General features: G+C 33.6%; 1 protein-coding gene across 3 annotated transcripts; it reads left to right on the top strand.

The window, feature by feature from the left end:
• The first annotated feature begins 4,085 nt into the window (after positions 1 to 4,085).
• On the top strand, positions 4,086 to 15,733 carry LOC112707551 (zinc finger CCCH domain-containing protein 37). 3 transcript variants are annotated; one of them, XM_025759314.3, is made up of 11 exons: positions 4,086 to 4,572; positions 5,835 to 6,043; positions 9,251 to 9,310; positions 9,403 to 9,522; positions 9,604 to 9,807; positions 10,204 to 10,241; positions 10,329 to 10,375; positions 10,453 to 10,583; positions 13,778 to 13,837; positions 14,737 to 14,853; positions 15,414 to 15,733. In XM_025759314.3, exons 1-11 carry the CDS (start codon positions 4,257 to 4,259, stop codon positions 15,561 to 15,563), a joined length of 1,452 nt encoding a protein of 483 aa, XP_025615099.1. In that variant the 5' UTR covers positions 4,086 to 4,256; the 3' UTR covers positions 15,564 to 15,733. The 3 variants fall into 3 exon arrangements, 2 of the variants coding, with proteins under 2 accessions (XP_025615099.1, XP_025615097.1); XM_025759312.3 differs by having other exon boundaries at positions 4,114 to 4,572; positions 5,796 to 6,043; XR_011864863.1 differs by having other exon boundaries at positions 4,116 to 4,572; positions 5,796 to 6,043; positions 10,453 to 11,014.
• Positions 15,734 to 19,852: the final 4,119 nt, after the last annotated feature.

Here is a 19,852-nt window from a genome sequence, read left to right as displayed (position 1 = left end):
AGGTGGGTGCTTCCGTGATTTTCAGACATGGTACGAGCACTCAACTTGAGATTGGGTGGAGCAGCTACTTGGTTCCAGGCCTCCTCATGGTCAGCAGCAATGTGCGCAGAATAAAGAATCTTTCTCCATCAAGCTGACATGGCTTCGGGACCGGGTCTGGCATATGCCCGATACCGCTAAGCTAGAAGCACAAACAAAGAGTCATCCGATTGCGGCTAGCGTTGGATCGGTTACAGTTAATGAGGTAAGCAGAATTCTTTTATTTTGTTACAACTAAATAAATTACGTATCCGGTGTAAGTAACTATTGCCGATGATTATATTACATCTTATGTTGTAGTTTATGTGGATGTCGTACGACGACCTTGCACTGCAAGCCCTGTGCCCAAATTGGCGGAAGGAGGAGGCCGAGTAGGGATATGGATGTCTATTGTTTCCCTCGTCTATTTCAACATTGTTGAGTTTCACCGTGTTGATTGGGTGAAATGTCAATTTGGTGGCGAACAGCCAGTGCCTAGGGCCCTGGTCAATGTCAACGGGTTCCTGACCACCACAGAACGGGGCAAGGATGTTTGGTGATCTACTCTTCATGAGCAGTGGTATGATGGCTGGAGGGTTCGATTTCAGGATGGCCATTAGATCTCTATTCAGCCGTTCACAGACTACAGCCTACATAGGAGTACTGGGCCTGGTTCTGGCAGGCTTGCCGCGTTAGACATCTGTCAGGCCAGGAGGTGCTTGATGACCCTAGACTGTTAGGTTTACCGAGTGACATCTAACGTACTGCCAGTCAGCCTAGGGACGTTCTTCACCTTCTCTGGGACGTCCCTGATCATCGCCGGTGAGCTAGGGAGGTTTGAGCGGACACCTAGAGGGCAACATGGAGATTTGGTGCGCGAAATTAGATCTCGCACAACTTTACCGACAAGTGTACCGGGTCATCTAAATAATTCCTCAGGTAAGTGAGGGTCGATCCCACGAGGATTGTCAGACTGAGCAAGCAATAGTTATACTGCTGGACTTAGTTAGGCAGACAGTAAAAGATGGTTGTTATTGAAAATGCATAGAATAAGATAATAAAGAAAGCAATAAAGAATTGGTGTAAAATCAATATAAGAAAAACAGTTAAGGTCTCGAAGATGTTTATCTTTCTGAATTAAAACTTTTTACTAACTATTTTAACAATGAAAGATTCATTCTATGCCAAACTGTAAGTGATTAAACCGTAATTCCTTAGCAATTTAATCTCCTCTGATCCTCATCAAATGCCATGGTCAGTGGTCATTCAATTCGAATGAGAGGATAAAGTTCAGAAAACTAGTTTATACCACAAAGGCCCTAACAGGTTGTGGATTAGCCGTCTAGGAGGTGTGTTCTCAAGCTGTAGTTCAGGCGACATTGGTCAGAGTATCACTAGAACTCATGTAGAAAAATGGTCATACTTCTATTTCACCCAGTTTCATTAGATTAAAAACGAAACACACCTTAGAATCGAATCAAACATATATTAAAATAGAAAAATAATAATATTAATTAATAGAAATAAACAGAATCCCTAACCATAACTAGGAGGTTTAGTTACTCATAGCTTTACAAAAAAAAAAAAACCAGGTTTCTGAAAAGATGCTGAGGGAAGAAGATCTCCCAAATCTAAGTGATCTCCTCCTTTAAATACTAATCTAAAAATAAATGCTAAATTTAAAATATATTATTTTAAAATAAAAATTACAAAGATAAGATAAGATAAGATAAACCTAATAGGTGCTAAATCCACTTTGGAGGCCCAATAGCATGCGAAACGAGCTGCTTGCTGGCGTTCAGCGCTAGGATTGGGTGTTGAACGCCAGAAAAGGGGAGTGCTTTCTGGTTCCTTGCTCCCTTGTTGGTGTTGAACGCCAGGTTAGGCGTTCAGCACCCAGGGAGGCTGTCAGCATTTTTCTTTCTTACTCCATCCTTCTTTAAATTGCTCCGAATTTCACCTAAAACCATAAAAATATAAAAAAACTCAAAATAGCATCCAAATGTGAATTTTACACTAAAATATAATAAAACTTGGTAAAATCTAACTAAAAACAATATGAAAATGACTAAAAAAAGGGTAATATAAAAATAACTAAAAAAAGTGTATAAGATGCTCACGCATCACAACATTAAAAATATTCTATTATAAATTAGACTGAAATTAAACTCTTATAATTTTCTTTTCTAAGATTAAAAGTGAAACTATAATCTACGACCTTTAAATGAGTATAAAAAAAGGGGTTAATGTTCAAATTCGTTCCTGAAAGATCACGCGATCTTCATTTTCGTCTCCAAATAGTTTTTTAATCAAATTAGTCCCTGAAAAATAAACTGTTAGTCAAATTAGTCATTCCGTCAATTGGATGATGACGTGTCACGTTAAGTGCCACGTGGCATGATGACGTGACACGCCACGTGGCAGGTCAGTAACACGTGGCATGCCACGTGTCACTTGACATATAAAAAGTTTTCTATTAATTAAAATAGTCTTTAAAAGTCCATACGTAAGTCATTTTCATCCTTGAAATTTTAAAAATTAATCAAACTAGTCCTTATATATATATATATATTTTTTTATTTTTTCTTCATAAAATTATCTCTCTCTTTTAATTCTTCTCAAAATCTCTCTTATTCTTTTCTATTCTAAAACCTTTTTTGTTACATTACTACATTTTGCTGGAATATATATATATATATACTCAAAATTAAAATATATGTATTTATTAACTTAAACAAAATTTTATGCTCAAAATCAAAATTATGTATATTAACCTAATCAAAGTTATACCACTATTTTTTTTTACTACATCTTTTTTTTTTCATTACGGTATTACTTATATATAGGAGGTAATGGTAGTGATACTAGAGTCAAAATTCAAGAAGATCCACAAATTTTGCTTCAATTTCAAACTTTACAAAATATTGAACATTTGTTGGTTAATTATTATTATTATAAATAAATTGCTTCTTAAGCGTAATACGTGCAAACATCATAATAAATTTTTGTGTGTTTCATATGTTTGAGATAGATTATATATATTTTTTTAATTTCACAAATGAGATAAAATGAAATAGGAAACATTATACCTATGCATAACACAGGCTACTCCGCACTAGTACATTATATAAATAGCTATACTTCGTATTAAAATAAAATTCCTTGTGTTTTAAATGAAATATTTAAAAAATTATATTAGAATATTAAAATTCAAAAAATGATTCCATAAACTAGTTTTTCAATTATTGAGTTTTACTATATAAATTAAATAATAATAAAAATTATAATTTTAAAAAATTTAAAAGATTTAAAATAATTACTATATTATTTAGTAAAATTTAAAATATTAAATTTTTAAATATATAATCAACAATAACTTGATTAACTCATTTAAATAAAAAAAATTACATAAAAATTACAATTTGAAATTGTAAAATTTTAAAATACAAATGACAAAATAATTTTATAAAAATTTAATTATTTTTATTATTTTATGTAAAGAGAATTTTATTTATTAAGGTTTAAAAAATATTATTAAAATTAGTAGTATAAAAAAATATTATAAATTTAATATTATAAAAAAACTATATAAGGACTAGTTTGACTAATTTTTAAAATTTGAAGGATGAAAATGACTTACGTTTGGATTTTCAAGGACTATTTTGACTAATAGAAAACTTTTTTATATATCAAGTGACACATGCCACGTGTCGCAGACCTGTCACGTGACGTGCCACATGTTACTGACCTGCCACGTGGCGTGTCACGTTATCATGCCACGTGGCACTTAACGTGACACGTCATCATTCAATTGACAAAAGAATTAATTTGACTAACAATTTATCTTTCAGGGACTAATTTGATTAAAAAAATATTCAGGGACAAAAATAAAAATCGCGTGATCTTTCAGAAACGAATTTGAACATCAACCCATACAAAAATATGCCGCTTGAACTATAGCTCTTTTGGCTGCTATATCAGCTTTCTTAATAACATGTTAATTAACTCTGAAATCTAAATTTATTTAAATTATATATTAATTGGAGGTTTGATTGTTTTATCTCGCTAGGTGGGTTCTCTACGGAACACTTCAATCACACTCGCTACACTCATTTCTATTTTCAGTGTTTAACCGTTGGAATAGAAAGCAGCATTGTTATCGCGTTTAAGCTTGCATTCTTTATTTCTTTATAAAATATTTATATATTTATTATTATTTTTTTTATGGCTCCCTGAAAATGTTAAAAAATGGAAAATCAAAATCACATGTACACACTTACAGCCCTACCAACTACAGAGTTCCAAATGCCATGTTCCTCTCCCACCGCCGCGATGCAGCGCTCCGCTTCACCTCCTCCGCCGCCACTACTGCTACCGACGCCGACATTGGGCCGCCAGGGGTTGTCTCCAGAGTTTCTTCCGTCACCGCCGGACCTAACTCTTCCTCCGCATCCCACTTGCTTCAAGCCTCTTCTTGGCCTGCTGCCATCGCTGCCGCTGCCGCTGCCGCAAATGGTGGCTCCCCCGCGCTCGAACTGAAACGCTCTTCTGAATGTAATTACCCTCTTCTTGAGCTTCTTCAAGATTCTCTCTTACTTTGATTTCACTTTTTTTCCCTTTGTTCTGATGAGATGTTTCGGAGCCTTCTATTTGCTTTGTGAATTGAACTTCTTTCTGTTTTTTGATTAATTAGGGTTACAAGAGTAACAATGCGATTTACAAAATTATTATTTACTTTACACACTTACCCTGTTTTGGTGGCTTGACCCTGTTATTGAGGATGATTGGAGTTTATTAATAAGGGATAGGACTAGAAAAAGGGAAGGAAAGTATTTCAAAAGTGCACATTTAATTAAAAAAGGAGAAAGTAGCTTGTGAGTGATTGAAATCCCATGAAATACTAAAATCTTGCTTTAGAATATGATTGAGATGGGTTACGGTTAGCATCTTTGTGGGGTCTGATTTGTGGGTTTTGAGTAGCGTCACAACTGATAATGAATTGATTGCTGATGAGTTTACCATATTAGCTTTGTTTTACTTGTAATTCTCAAGGTAAATGTTGGTAGTTTGCAGGTTCCTAGCAAGCTTACTAAATGTTTATGTTGAAGATGTATAGTGAATAGCAACAAGGATGCAAATAACAACATCCTACTGTCTTTTCATTGATCTTGGCAGTTAACACCAGTTTTATGTAATAATTCTTGAATGTTCCTTTGTACCATCAGAATATACTAGTTAGGAAGCATAGCTTGCTTGTCAAATTTAATTGTTTGTAACTATGTCTAACTCAAGTAGCACGGGCTTAGGTGGAATTTATATAGATTTAGGAATTTCACACAATGCCAGGGCCAGTATAGCAAATGAGCCAATATATATATATATATATATATATATATATATATATATATATATATATATATAGAAAACATGTGCAGTGTATGTTTGATGGCTGATTTGAGCAGCAACGACGATAATTGCTACAAAAAAAATATTTGACATTTTGACCTAAAAGAGTGCATAGTTTTACTATTTCACATATAACATATTTTCTTAATATGATATGTTTGTGTAATTTGTATTGCTATTATTTTGATATATACTCTTATAAGTGTATAATTTAAAGCTTCTATACTGTTTCATTGAACAATAGGTATCTCCTTTTTCTAACACACGATATATTCTTTCTATCCCTAAATTATTTTCTTAGTCAAACTTATAAGATAACATCATATATTTGCTTTTTTTTATTCTATATACTTGTCTATTATCTACTATAGCACTCTACTATCCAACCATTTTGGGTATCCCAAACACAGTTGGGCAAAGCGAAGCTTGGTATTCTACAAACTCACTAGCTAAGCGCCCTAGATATGAAAGTGGAAGCAATTTGCCTATATATCCCCAGAGACCAGGAGAGAAGGATTGTGCCCACTATATGCTTACAAGAACCTGTAAATTTGGAGATAGCTGCAAGTTTGACCATCCTATTTGGGTTCCTGACGGTGGAATACCAGATTGGAAAGAGGTGACTGTTTTTGTATTTATTATTATTATTATTATTATTATTATTATTATTATTATTATTATTATAGTATTGTATACTACATTTACTATTGGTTATATTGCAAACTGACATGTATCTCGCTATTCCCAGACTTATTTAACGAAAATTATAGACTTGAGCATATATGGAACAATATAGCTGTATACTATATACTCGTTTGAACAAGTATGTATTACTTTATACTGACTAACCAAAACAAGCATGTTTCTTAATGTTTATGTGTGTGTGTGTATATATTTATATAAACCCCTGATTTCTATGTAAGTCAGTGCCCAACATTGTATACAGAGATATTTTGTACTAAATAAAACTAATTGTGCTAAACATTCATATGAGATTGTTGGTGATGGTATTGGAACTTCCGTAGCCAACTAGTCAGGACTTCATTGTTCTGGTCCCACTCTGCAGAAGGGAAATTGGGATTATATGTTCTGTTTGATTTAAGTTCAAATGGAACTGATGTAATGAGGTATGTTAGCTATAGGAAACCAATTGTGGGCCTCTAGAAATTGTCCTTGATAGTTGATAGAGAACATTGGAATTGGATACTATTTCAAACTTAAAAGAGAACACAAGGAGCAAGTTTGTCAATATTGGTCATGAGCAACAAATCCAATTGGTTGCACGATGTAACCTTCTACAGATACTTTGCATGTCTTTAATGTTAAATGTTGAGATTGAGGGTTTTTGGTAGGAGAGGAAGAGATAGACTGAAATTATATCATTATATTACTCTGAATAAATTGTGTAATATGTTGTGTATTACAAGAGAGAAATACTAGTCCCTATTTATGATAATAGAAAACTCTAATACTTATAAGGACATACTCAGACAATAATGATAAATATCAAAATCATCCTAAGAGATATTATATGATGTATGCTAAGGTATGATATAGATATTATAGATTATACTCCTTATTTAAAACTTTAAGAATGTACACACTGGCAGTGCCTGATGATTGGTTAGGAGAGAACGAGATGGATAGAGGCGATATTAGGTTTGAGGCAAAGGTAACACCATGTTCCATCCTATACATTTGTGTGGAGCCTTTGGAAGCTAATCAGACAGTTGTTAAGCAGCAATGAACCACTTTGCAAGCGCTGTTAGAGAGCTAGCCTCAACTGCACAATCATGGCTCATTGTTACCTAGAATGGGAAAAAGCCATTGCAGTCCTGGGAATAGGATTAAAGTCAAAGGAAGTAACCAAAAGCTATGTTGTAACACGATAGTCAAAATCACTTGAGTTATTATTCAGTTCATCTGATCTGATGCCAGGCCTTGCCTGCTCAATGAAAATCACATGAAACACACTTGTTTCTGGAATTGCATGTTAAAGCTTGGATTGAGCTGCAACAACAGGAATCTTGATTCTTCTGCAATTCCAACGACACAGATGTTGGAGAAATAGCAAGCCTAAGAGCCATCATACTGGAGAAACCAAAGTCTAAAACAGTGATGTTGGGCATGGTCAGATTATTTTGGTGGAAGTTCTGAGATGCTGGTGCTCGAAGTGCTGCATGGAAGGATAGATGCTGCAAAGCAGCACTCATCTAGCAAAGATGATTACCACCAGTCTAATGACATCGAGCTTGTAGTGGTGTGATGTGGCACCACAATGTGGATGGGGTTGATTGTTGAAACATATTGAAGATTTGTAACTTTGAGTTGAACAGTGGCAGAGAGAGAAACAAAAAACTTGACTAACATAACTGGTTTTTGTCTTGCTAATATTTTAATACAAATTGGAAAGTCAAAATACATAGTGAATAACAACAACAACAGAGCTTTATCCAACTTGTTGGAGTTAGCTATATAGACCAAATGACACCATTGCACTCTACCATATATCATGTCTATAGTGAGTGTGTTTTTGTTGTAATCTCTCTTGGTAACTTCATCTTGAGTTTTCTTAGGTATTTCTTTGCCCGTAACCACTGGTCCATCTTCTATCGAATCTATCCTCTTAATGGGATTCCACTCATAAAAAATTGATGCCACTCAATCTTATTTTTTTGTGGATTTCCTTAATTACCCTTGATTTCATAAAGTTATTGCTAGTATTTACTATTTTTAGATTCAACGCTTGTGAATTTCATAGCAAGTTTAATTATTTGAAAAATAATAAAAATTTAATTGAAAATATTTAGCAACTTGAATCAGTTGAACATGCGAAGTTCTTAATATTCCCAAGGGTATTGATACCCTTGAATTTTATAGGCATATGGGAGAAATCCCCTTCTTTTCTATACTAAGTTATGTGATAATTATATATTTTTGTGAACTGTTTAGTTATTTTGAGGAATATATTTCAGAAGATATTTTATCGCTTCTTACTTTGGATGCTTCATGCTTGACTGAAATTTGAAGCTTACTTCATTTTGTACTGTGATGATTTTCATCTTTATCCCTGAATCTGGCTTTCTTGATCTAAAATATCATCCCTTTCTTGCATCACTGGGACCCGTATATAACTACCTATTGAATCCAGTCATGTTATGAATAACTTTTATTCTTAATAAGTTTGCTGTGTTTGGTAAGCTATTTCTTTTAAATTGTAATATATATTGGACAAACTTCTGATACTTTCGGAGGGATGCGATGCCTAAAACGATCAAAGTGATCCTTTTTATGATAATGCGGATTTATCTTTATAGTATATTTTGTTTTAGTAGCCTCTTTTGGTGTGGCATAAAATTTCTTTAATGGGATTGTCCACATGGGGAAAGACTGGATGTTCCTTTTCTGTTTTGAACTCCTATTCTTTTATGTTATTGTTGTTTATGGCAGATATCTAATTTCCATAGTTGTTATTTTTATTTTTATTTGTATTCCTTTGATTTTATACTAAGCTGTCCGTAAGTTTCTATATTAGCATACAGCATCCCCTGAAGTTCAGGATAGGTGAGAAATATTGTATTTCGAATATCCATGGCCTGCCTATTTTCCATGCTAACGTTACTCTGTTTCAATTGTTTATTCTGCTGGAGTAAATACGGCATTTTGTGTTTTTTGTTGTTCTTGTCTTTTTATATTTATCTCTTCCCGCACTAGCTTTCAGTTGCAAAAGTTGAAATATGATCACCTTTCAAATTTATATTTCTCCAATACAAAGTAGAATTACTAATTTTTTATGCTACACATAATTGATTAACTTCTGATTTAGATTTCAAACACTGTTTCGAGTGAAACACTTCCCGAGAGAATAGGAGAACCAGACTGTCCAGTAAGTAGAATTTGCAATTACTCTTTTTCTTCTTTTTTTTCCTTCTGATATGTTGGATACTTTCTGATTAATTGAGTTCCAATATGTTGCAGTACTTTATTAAAACTCAGAGATGCAAGTTTGGTTCAAAGTGCAAGTTTAATCATCCAAGATCTTCTGAAAATGGTGATATTTCTGCCTTACCTGAGAGGCCATCAGAGCCCCTCTGTGCGGTAAGTTACTTTTCTTGTATATACATGAGATGAGCTATCATTTAAGATCTCTGGGTCACCTCTTCTTTTATATCCATGTAGTTCTATGTGAAGACTGGGAGATGTAAATTTGGTGCTACGTGTAAATTCCATCACCCGAAAGACATCCAGATTCTGACGTCTGATGAACTGAGTTATAATGCTGAACAAACACAAGAAAATTCCGTAAGGGAGGGAGCAACAGGAGATACACAATCTTTCTTATCTCCACTATTGCATAATAGCAAAGGACTTCCAGTAAGAATGGTATGAATACTCTAATAATTTTTTTGTGTGTGTTTAGTCTTTGTCTAATAAAATGGAAGAATATACCAATTCATCCACTACCATTTTTTGTGGAGTTTTGCTTTTTGTTTGATTATTTTGTTGTTGTATGCTGCTTTGATCCATGTTGAGAAGCATTGTTCCTGTGACACCTAAGAATGATTGTAGCAGAAAGCATGATTTTCAATTTGCCTGCATGAATTGGTTTTCTGGCTGTGTAACTCATACTTTTGCTAGGTTGGAACCTTTGTAAGCTAATTTTCTTTATTTTTATCTTTGATGTTTTATAAAGTAGTGATATTCACATGATGCTGTTTATTATTAGTCTTTATGGTTTTCGAAAGCCTGGTTTTTTACCGTAGAAATGTCTTTTGACAGGGGGAAGTTGATTGCCCATTCTACATGAAAACTGGAAGGTAAGTGTTACTTTATTGTGTATTGATTTCAAATATAAGTATTTGATGGATTTAGAGTCCTTGAATTTACTCATTCATATGAATCAGTTGCAAGTATGGTGCTACATGCCGCTACAACCATCCTGACAGGAATGGTATGTATACAATGTTGGTTGTCATGCTTTTCAGCTTTGACAAACAATAATTTCACCTGGCTTTACTTTTTCTGCAGCAATTTATCCGTCAGTTGCTGCATTTGGTTCTTCTATGGTGACGTCTATGGCTGCTAATCTAAGTATTGGATCTATAAATCCTTCTGTACCTATTTATCAAGCATATGACCCAAGGTTGTCAAATCCAATGGTAATGTGGGGTTTTTGTTTCACTTATTCTCATTGACTAGTTCATATTGCAAAAAATGTAACCTGTGCATTCTTTCGGGAAATGGTTGGGAGCTAGGGATGCTGCTTGTTATTATAAAAAATCAGGACTTCAGTGAGTTATCCAAGAATACAACAATAACAACAACAACAAAGTCTTATCCCACTAGGTGGGGTCAACTACATGGATCAAACGGCGCTATTAAGCTCTATCATGTATCATGTCTACGGAGAAACCGTTTACATGTAGATTTCGTTTGATTACTTTATGAATGGTTTTTCTAGGTCTTCTTCTGACTTTCACTTCTTGTCCATCTTCCATCTCATCCACTTTCATGACTGGATGTTTTGCTGGTCTTCGTTTCACATGTCCAAACAACTTGAGACGTGATTCTACCATTTTTTCTACCATAGGTGCTACTCTAACTCTCTCTCTCTCTTATATCTTCATTTTTTATTCTATCCAATCGTGTATGACTACTCATTCATCTCAACATCCTCATCTCTGCCACACTTAACTTATGTTCATACTCCTCTTTGGCTGCCTAACACTCTGTACCATAAAGAATAGCTGGTCTGATAGTAGTGTAATAGAATTTACCTTTAAGTTTTAAAGGCACTTTTTTGTCATATATAAAACTAGATGTACTCCGTTATTTTGATCAATCTGCTTGGATCCTATGATTTACATTCTGTTCAATCTCTCAATTATCCTATATGATGCACCCAAGATATTTAAAACTTTTTTTTCGTAAGATGTTTTCTCCAATTTTCACCTCTATATTAGGGTTTTCCTTCAGCAGCCGAACTTACATTTCATATATTCTGTCTTGCTACGGCTTATACTCAGACTATACACTTCTAGAGCTTCTTTCCATAAATCCAATTTCTTATTTAGGTCTTCACTTGACTCTCTCATAAGGATGATATCATCAGCAAAAAGCATGTACCATGGCGCACACTCTTTGATATGTTCTGTGAGTACTTCTAAGACTAATGTGAAAAAGTATGGATTTAAGAATGATCCCCGGTGTAATCCTGTTCTAATAGGAAATTCTTCTGTCACACCATCTTGAGTTTTCACACTAGTTGTAATCCCATCATATATGTCTTTAATTGTATGAATATATACAATCTTTATTCTCTTCCTTTTCAAAACCTTCCATAAGACCATTATTACGATACCTCTCCATCATCCTTTTTAACAGGTATGTAACTTCAGTGGTGGATTTGCCTGACATAAAATCAAATTGGTTCTCTGTTACTTGCATCTGTTGTCTTAGCCTCCGTTCTATCACCCTTTCCTATAACTCCATGGTATGGCTTATGAGTTTGATCCCTCTATAGTTTCTACAACTCTGTATATCAGTGAGTTATCCAAGAAAATTAAAAAAAAATAATTTGGTTGGTAATTTTGGATGCTTCTTGATATGAAGTCTTTATAATTTTACTTTCATTGTTAAACAGGAAATTCAGACATGTCTAAAATGACAGGAATGACTTTCACTAACTCATAGGTCTAGGGTTCAGTTCCCGTAATTGATACTTTAATTATAGGTCATCCATAACTGCAATTGTAGGATCCTTGAGGCTCCTGTAGTATGATATTTGTGCAATGTGCATCTTTCAGTTTGGATGAAAATTTTGAATTAAATATTACTGGAATAAATATTTTGAATATTTTTTATTGTCATGATCTTTGCTTTGTTATATTGCTGGATCCATTTATTGTTTTGCTTACATCCTTTATTATACATTGTCCATACCCTTACTCTTCCTTTAAGCATCACTGCTCAAAATATTAAATTCTTAGCACCTTTTGAAAAATTGCCCAAGCTCAAATGTTAACTTTCTGACATAATGTTGATCTTCTGATACATATCATGAATATGGTAGGTTATTCTTCTCGTATGAAGACAAGTAAATTTTGGGTTTGATAAGTTGCCACAGATATTAACCTGAATAAAAGAAGAGAAAAGATCTAGAAATAAGGCTGCGTTTGTTTCTGAGAATAGGACAGGACAAGGCACCGAGAACAAGACATAAGGGACAGAGACACAATTTTGTTTTCTTGTATTCTGTTTGGTGATAAACTTGAACAAATTATGAAAATCCAATTTATTATTTTTTTTTCCATTCAAAAAATTGAGATGAAAGATATAATAAAAAAAAATATAATTATAAAAAATTAACAAGAATAACGAAAGAAAAAATGAAAAATAAGTTATGTCCCTTGTTAGTGTCCCCGTGTCCTTCCTGTAAGGATGAACACAAAATACACTAATTCAGTGTCCCTAGACACATTGTTGTCTCTGTCGATGTCTCCTTTGTCAAATACGATTTTGTGTCTCTGTGTCGCCGTCTTAATGTCCTGCTTCTGTAAACAACGCAGCCTAACAGACAATGAAAGCACCCAAACTAGAACACTATAGCAGCTCTCACATGACAGTATGTCACATACCCACACTCTCCCGCTTACAATTTACAGCTTAACGGTTATTTGCATGTAGAGGGTCCCATTTGATTGTCACACTTCCCTTGGTTTGTATCAGGGTCCTTTAGATTAATATATCATAAAGCTAATTGTTATAGGACTAGACATTTAGCCTCTGTTTGGTGCAAAGGGCATGATCCTTTTATAGTGATTTCCCCCTCAGATACGTTGAGACATTGGAAAACTTGCTTCACATATAATTTTATATTTAAAAATCTTGGGTTTGATTCTGCTTTTGGTAAGAAGACTTCTCTTATGGACTCTCGTTAAGTGCAGAGAAGAAAGGGCAAATAAGGGTATAGACATAAGGAAAGAGCATACTTGTAACCAACTCTGCTGATTTAGTCATTTAGCAATGGGAGTGAAGGATGAGGCTATATGTATGAGACGGTGACTTTGAAAGGTTTCAGGCAAGAATTGGATTAGGTGTTTGGGAGAATCTAAGCTTGTCTAATACTAGAAACATACCTTCCAATTTCATGCTAGCTTTGCATATCTTCTTCCTCAGATCATCCATGTTGGTTTGTCTTGATGGTGTTACCTACATTCAGTTCTTTTTATTTTATGGTGTTCATTTGTGGAAACTATTAGTTTCTTTTTGTATTTATCCTGCACTTGTATTATTTTTATGTTAAAGAATACCTGAAAGCTAATGCATCTCATGGATATGACTTGTTTTCCAGTCTCAACTTGGAGTGGCAGAAATTATGTATCCTCAGCGTCCTGGACAGATTGAATGTGATGTAAGCGCTTACCTTAATTTTCAGTTGAATAGATATCATCTGTCAGTTTGTATATTTGTGGCTTGTGTGTAACTATTAGTGCCTAGTTTGTTTCAACATGTTTAGAGATTGGAAAGCTAAGCTTCACAGAAACATTTTTCCATTTATTTTTGTTGTTGTGTAGAAGGCCTCTTATCCTCATTTTGTATTATTCTTCTCTCCATCTTAATAAAGTTTTCTCATAAGAAACACAAATAAAATAAAAGGTAAAAATTTTACTGCCATTTGCATGTTATTACTTGTTAAAGATTCATGGTTACTCAGTAGAAATGTTGGAGTAACTAGATAAGAGAGAGAAAAATAATATATTGCTGGTGTGTAGATCGTTGTGTTTCACAATAGAAAAGACCAATATATATATATAAAGGAGAGTAATAAATGTATAAAGCACCTATCAACTACTCTGTTTGGATATGACTTTACTGTTTGCACGGGTTCACTTTTTTCCCAGATATTTGAGCTAAATTGCAACAAAAAGGTTTTAAACCTGGTATTTATTGATGGCAGTGGTGCAATTTACTTCTGCACCTTAGCTCTTTCTTTGATAGGCTTGGACAATTGATATACTCAAATACCACTGAGTGGCCACTTTTTCTTATTGAATTGAATTTAATTAATGATTCTGACACTGATGTAATAATTTCCAGTGCGAAAAAAAGTTTGTTCTATTTAACTTGATTTTATTGATAAGAAGTTCATATTATCATAAAGCATATAACATGGATAGAGTACTGTAGAATACGTTAAGGAATTGAAATTGCTGTTTCTTAGCTGCATTGATCATTTTAACATAACTTGCATGTTTTTGAGCCTTATACATCTAATGATTTATGGTTTATATTTCACAATTGACCATATAGTTCTATATGAAAACTGGTGAGTGCAAATTCGGGGAAAGATGCAAGTTCCATCACCCTCTTGACCGATCAGCAACATCAAGCATTAAGCTCACTCCCGCAGGATTACCTAGGAGAGAGGTATAATTTTCCTGGAATACATGGTACAAATTCATCCGTCATTTGCATTTTCCATTAATACCCGAGTACATGAGTTGTTTTATTTATTCTCAAAATGGTGCAAGTTATATTGTTTGCCATAGTTAGTTAAGTTTGGAGGTCGTTTCAATCAACTGGAAGTTATTTAACTTGATACCGAGTTTTGAATTGCACGTGAATAACTCCAACTAAAGCAAATGGCAGCTCCAGAGCATTGTCCTTGTAGAAGAATTATTTGAGTAATATACCAAACATATCCATGAAAGGTTATATCATGACAAAATTATCCATGAAAGAAAAAATTCCAAGATTACTTAAAGAATACTTTTGTACGGACAAAAATTCCCATTTTTCTTTTGAGTGATTTTCTCAATGACATTATTTTCATGGGTAATTTTGTTAGCAACATAATATTTTTTGAGTAATTTTGGTACTTTACTCAGCATTATCCATTTAACATGCCTCAGTAACAATGTGCTTGTTGAAGTGTTTCATAAAACTGTATATTATGTTTGTACTATAAACATATGATGTCCTCACAGGGTGTTAGCATCTGTCCGTATTACATGAAAACTGGCACTTGCAAGTTTGGTGCGACCTGTAAGTTTGACCACCCGCCACCCGGAGAAGTTATCGAGATAGCAAAATCGCAAGGAACATCCGCAACTGATGGAGGGGAAGCAGATTCATGAAAGACTTCTGGTTCTGCTCTGCACCATCAATGAGATCTTGTATGAAGTTTCACTTTGTATTTTATGATTCTCTTTCTGCCTATTGGGTTATCGTTTCCTAGCATGATTCAAACTGCCATGATAGAAACATGCTTTGCTTCTGTAATCAGAAAACAAACACGTTTTGCTTCCTTTTGTTTAGCTTCTCCCCTCATGGTTATAATTTGGTCTCTTAATGGTCCGTTGACCTGGAAATTGCTACAAAACTTTCGCAATTATAACTAGTCTAAAAGCGCGGGTAGTCCAATAAAATTACGCTTACATAGATAATCGTTAAAATCAAATCTACCCTTGCAAAGAGCTTGATAAGATTTCTAAGATCTGTTTTTTCTTTCAAAAGTTTTTAAAACATAATTTAACCCCTTTTCATGCATCTTTGTATCATTTCGTAAATATGATATACACAGACAAATAAACAGGAATATTGAGCATAAATGAACAATTTTTAACTGATATATGTATAATATTAATATATAGGGTAATTCACAAAAATGGTTTGGAGTTCAAAATTATAAAGATGTTCTAAATCAATTTTCTTTACATGCTTGTTCTAAACATCTTTTACTTAAATCGAAGAGTAATAAATCGAATTAATTTGGTTCGATTTTACTGTTGGAGAAGTGTGTAATATGTAAATCACTAATTTGATTTACCATTATACAGTATATAACTAGTAAATCCAATAAACTTGATTTGATTTACTACTTATATAGTTAGTTGTATTTATTTTATATTAATTTTAAAACATAAATGTCAATAAAAAAAATATTCCTCATTTGTAAAATATCAAAAAAATCAAAGCAAATAAGAATAGAAATTTAAATTGTGTTTTAGTTCAAATTTTAGAAAATTTACATTTTTACAAATTTATAAATTCAAAATAGAATCATAAACGATTTATAAAAATTTGTTCAAAATCATCTTTTGATTCATTAACATCTAAATAATCATTATCAAGACTTTTAATATTGAAAAAGTTATTATAAAGTTTGGTGTTGCGATGCATGAGCATCACAAGTATCTTTTCTGTATGATTTGAATAGTGATTTGTTGATTTTCTAGAGGATTTAAGTGAATTATACTCTAGTGGATGCTACTTTGAGTTGTTTTAGCCTTTTGTTAATTTCTGGTAGCGTTCGGGTGAAGATCGGGCATAATTCATGAGAAGAAAAGTAAGAAAGGAGCTCTCACAACCCTCTCTGGCATTGTGGCACTAAACGCCACTCTCCCAACATTTAGCGCCAAACTTAAAGCCCTTACATCTCCCTCTGCCATGTTGGCACTAAACGCCACATCATAGGTGTTTAGTGCCGGACCAAGGAAACTTCTCATTCCTCTTTGCCACTATGGCGCTAAATGCCACATACCCAGTGTTTAGCACCGAGCCTTGGAACATGCGTGTATGGTCTCTGGAAGGGTAGCGCTAAACGCCACCAATCCAGCATTTAGCGCCGGCAGCGATCATAGAGTGATCCTTACGTCCGTCACTCAATCAGCAACAAGAGTTATTTTATTTTATTTTCAAATCACATAGAAAAGAAGAAAAGATATGATTAGGTTTAATTTAAGTTTTGAATATTTTAGGATACACTATAAAAAGGAGATATTAGAAGCCCTGCGCCGGGGAGGGGGTCTCTTTTCTTTGGCTCTTCTCCCACACTTTTTCAGTTTTCACTTTTAGGATTTTTTCTGTACCATGAGCAACTAAACTCCCATTGTTAAGATTAGGAGCACTATTTATTGTAATGGATTAATACTATTGTTCTTCTACTTTGATTAATGCACTGATTTCTATTCAAGAATTAAGTTTCATTCTTCATCCTAAGGATTAGAGTATATTGAAAAATAACCCTAATTTAAATTAAATTCCTTTGAATCTTGAAAAAAGTTAAAATCATTCAAATTATGCTGGACTATTTTTTCGCATAACTCTTGAATTATCTGGATTTAATTTGATATGTGACATATAATCAGATTTCTTTTTGGTTCTTAAGAATTATGTGGCTTATAAACCAGAGATCGTACTTAACCTTTTAGCATAATTAATTGATCAAAAAATTGACAGTTGATTAGGTCAGAAGAAGTTGAATTACCATGGAATTGGGTTCAATTACCTAGGGTTTGCTATGATTTGTATCTTTGCACAATCAAGTAGATAAATATGAAAATCTAAATAACTCTGATATCTTAACTCTCTTCTAATATTTTCTTCTCACACATTTACTATTTGCGTTATTTGATTCACTGTTTTATGCCTTTTGCTATTGAAATTCTATATTCTAATTGTCTGACTAGAATAATCAATTAATTATTAATTGTTTAATTCGTTAATCTTCGTGGAAATTGTTGAGTTTGAAAAATTGAAATGATGATCAAACATTATTCAAATGTAAATTAGAAAATTATTAAAATATCATTAAGTGTTTAAATTATTTTCAATTGGTTGTTTGATGTTGTTGTTAGTGTGCAGAAAAAAATTAATTTTCTATTGGGCCAATTAATAGAAGCCCGTTTCGGTCTCCAAACAAGTTTAAGTCCATTATCTATTGTTTACTTCAAATGGCTAAACCTTGTAAAGGTAGTAAGAAACAAGTGGCCCAAAATCTTGAAGGAACCATTCGGTGATCACAAGGCATCCTCTTCAAGTGACCAAAAGCCTAACACGTGACTTTATGTCTTGGTTACTAGAATTCAAATTTTATTTCAATTAATTATTTCCTTGGTTAAAGTGACATATTTTCCAAGACTCAATTCACTTTAACTTGTTCAAAGCTTCCATCGAAAGTTTTCTCTCTTCTCTCTCCTCTACTTCAGTCATGTCAATCTTTTAAAGAAGAAAATAGAAGAAAAAAATGGAAACCACACCAGAGTTGATTTTGAAGAAAGGCAAAAAGTTTTTTTGCCATATCAAAGCAAGAAAAGGCTACGGTCCAGTAGCTTATTTCTCAGGATCAAAACTCAACAAAAGTTTGTTTTTTTATTTGTGCATCACCGAGTATCAAGAAGAAAACGTCCAAGGTCTCATGCATGGAAGAGGAAATTATGGAGAATGTGAAGCCATCTTGAGTCAGAAGCTTATCAAAGGTTAGAATCAATTCTTAGGGCCAAAGTCAAGATCGATGGCCAAAATTGAAGAAAATAAATGAAAAAAGTTGAGAGAGATACATGCAAACAGATTCGATTTCTCTCTTTCTCTTCTCTTTTCAAACCGCCACTACTCTAAAGTTGGAGAAGAAGTTGTTGGGTTGGTTGAACCGATTTCAACCTTGGAAGCTTCACTCTTCTATATTAAGGGTGAACGGCCAAGGGTTGAAATCAGGGAGAGTAAGTAAAAAAAGCACAAAGTTTTCATAACTACCCAAAAACTTCCTAAGTTCTTGTCCTTCAATGATGTTCATTTAGTTTTCTTTTTCTTAATTTTGTCTGTCTAAGTCTCATGGTAAAAGGTAAACATGGTGATGTTTGTAAGAAAAAGCCAGTGAGAGGTAAAAGGCAGTGATCAAAATTAGAGAAAAAGCCATAAGATGTCTCAGAGTTTCTTTGTATATCTTTCTGTTGTGAGTCATGATCCTGTGGGGATTCCCTTACAAGTTGGGTTAGCACTTTGCTATTGAAAGTTTGAGTCCAAGTCAAATTCAGATTGGGGTTAGAATCTGGATTTGTCCCAGATAGAATTTGGTAGATCCTAGGGAAGAATTGGTGTTTGTAATCCTGAAAAAAGATAGAAAAATTCTATCATTGTTGTGATGGAGACTAGATGTAGGCTACATTGCACCTAGTAGCTGAATCAGGATATATCTGGTATCATTTCTTCTTCTTTACTTCTTTTCTGTTTCTGGTACTCAGAAGACAAAATGAAAAATGTCTCTTAACTTGTTACGAGACAAAATTAAAAATCTCTCTCAACTTGTTACGAGACAAAAGTGAAAATATCTCCTGAAGTCAGTTGAAAAAGTAAAAGTAATATTCTGCGAAAAAGGAAGCTAAGATTCAACCTCCCGTTCTCTTAGCCATTGATTACCATCAATTGGTATCAGAGCTTAGTCTCAAAGAGATCAAGTTTTGCAGTTTGGAAAAAAGATCCTGATGAAAAACAACAATGTTCTAATATGGTGACCTATACTCTGACAGAAGGGTAATCAAACAACATACCTCCATTCTTTTAGTGGGAGTGCAATTATCTTTAACTTACCATTTTGCAATTTCTCCTCAACCTTGAAGAAAAATTAAAAAATCCTATCCATCAGTTA

This window comes from Arachis hypogaea, chromosome 8 (genome assembly GCF_003086295.3).
Source record: "Arachis hypogaea cultivar Tifrunner chromosome 8, arahy.Tifrunner.gnm2.J5K5, whole genome shotgun sequence".
NCBI classification, from domain to species: Eukaryota; Viridiplantae; Streptophyta; class Magnoliopsida; order Fabales; family Fabaceae; genus Arachis; species Arachis hypogaea.
Note: the sequence above shows the minus strand (reverse complement) of the source record. Positions and strands in the feature narration are given on the sequence as shown.